The sequence below is a fragment of the Ipomoea nil genome, unplaced genomic scaffold (assembly GCF_001879475.1).
Source record: "Ipomoea nil cultivar Tokyo-kokei standard unplaced genomic scaffold, Asagao_1.1 scaffold2364, whole genome shotgun sequence".
Lineage (NCBI taxonomy): Eukaryota > Viridiplantae > Streptophyta > Magnoliopsida > Solanales > Convolvulaceae > Ipomoea > Ipomoea nil.
The window spans coordinates 5,719-7,500 of NW_017618792.1; the positions used below are offsets into that span (position 1 = coordinate 5,719).

General features: G+C 41.8%; 1 protein-coding gene across 1 annotated transcript in view; it reads right to left on the reverse strand.

The window, feature by feature from the left end:
* Positions 1–1,146: 1,146 nt before the first annotated feature.
* LOC109152086 overlaps positions 1,147–1,782 on the reverse strand; it is a 1,290-nt gene continuing 654 nt past the window's right edge. The window contains exon 1 of the mRNA XM_019299662.1: positions 1,147–1,782. This exon is cut by the window's right edge and continues 654 nt beyond it. Within this exon, the coding sequence (XP_019155207.1) occupies positions 1,147–1,782 (636 nt within the window).

The window sequence follows — 1,782 nt, forward strand, 5'->3', positions numbered from 1 at the left end:
ACATTATTAGGGAGAAGAAAGTTTTGTAACCAGAAGCTAACAAAGCCTTGAATAACCTTGAGTTAAGAAGCTCAAGTCTTCCAGCAAAAGTCAACCTGCAACTCTTCCAAGCATTAATATGCGACAAAACAGAGTTCGTGAGAGGGGAGAAGTGAGCAACTTTCAGCCTTTGGGCATCAAGAGGAATGCCAAGGTAACGAATTGGAAGAGACCCTTTCGGATAGCTCACAAAGTCCAAACTATTATCAAGGACTCCAGCCACAAAAAGGTTGGATTTGTTGATGTTGACTGTCAAACCTGAGGCAAATTCCAGCTCTTTTAAAGCATCCAGAAGGATTTGGACAGAACCCTGATCTCCCCTTGAGAAAAGCATCAAATCGTCCGCAAAAGCTAGGTGGGAGATACTGTTTTTGGAGCACTTGGGATGGAAGTTGAACCCAGGCCTCGAAGTCAAGTAGCTAAGGGTTCTGGAGAGGTATTCAATGCAGCAGGAGAAGAGGAGAGGAGAGATAGGATCTCCTTGTCGCAGGCCTTTCTTCCCTTTAAAGTTCCCAAACAAACCACCATTTACAGAAATGGAGAAAGATGTGGTGGTAACACACTGTTCAATCCATAAGATAAACTGAGGAGGGAACTCAAGCCCTCTAAGGACTTCCAAGATGAAATCCCATTCTATGGTGTCATAAGCCTTTCTCAAATCCACCATGAGCATGCACCGGGGAGAAATTCTTTTTCTAGCATATCCTCTAATCAGCTCTTGGGCTAAGAAAATGTTGTCTGACATTGATCTACCTTCCACCAAAGGCTGCTTGTGCTTTATTAACTATTCCAGGCAAGACCCCACTTAACCTAGCTGCTAAAACACGGGAGATGATTTTGTACATCACGTTGCAGCAAGAAATAGGCCTGTAATCTCCCACAGATTGGGCATTCTGAATTTTGGGGATAAGAGTAATCACTGTATGGTTAACCTGCGTGAGAAGCTGGCCAGAAGAGAAGAATTCTTTTACTGAGTCAGTGAGGTCTTCTCCAATCAAATCCCAATTTTTTTTTAAGAAAGCTGCTGAATATCCATCCGGCCAGGTGCCTTTTGATCACATATTCCAAACAAAGCATTTCTTATTTCTGTAGAGCAAACATCAGCGATCAGAAAATGTTGCTGAGACACAGAAATTTTGGGGCCATTCTGAAGGAAATGCTGTTTACACGGTCTCCTTTCACTCGAGCTTCCAAGTAGGCCCTTATAAAGAGAGCACCAACTTGAGTTAAAGAAGTTGTTGGGATTCCATGCTGATCTAGGATGCACGTAATGCTTCTGTCCTTGTTTGATTTCTTGACCAAGTCATGAAAATATTTTGTGCTCTTGTCTGCATCAATCAAGTGTTTGAGCTTCAACTTTTGGGAGATAAACTGCCTTTCAGCTTCAGCAAGAAACAGGGCTTTAGATCTTAAACCTTGAAGAACAATTCTATTATCTTCAGAATCCTCATTAAAATCAGCGGAGTGCAGGAAATCATTATAAGCAGAGTTAGCAGCTAAAGCTTTTTCAGAGATGTGACCAAAATCCTCTTTGTTAAGGATTTTAAGGGGGGCTTTCAAGGCTTTAAGCTTGCGAACAAAAGTGTACTGCCTTGAGCCATGAATATTCATTGTCCAAGTGTCCAGAAGAATTTGCTTGAACTTCGGGTGAGTTAACCACATGTTAAAGAACTTGAAAGGTCTATTGATTGATTCCTGACTATTGAACATCTTAATGATGATGGGGCAATGATCAGACATGCA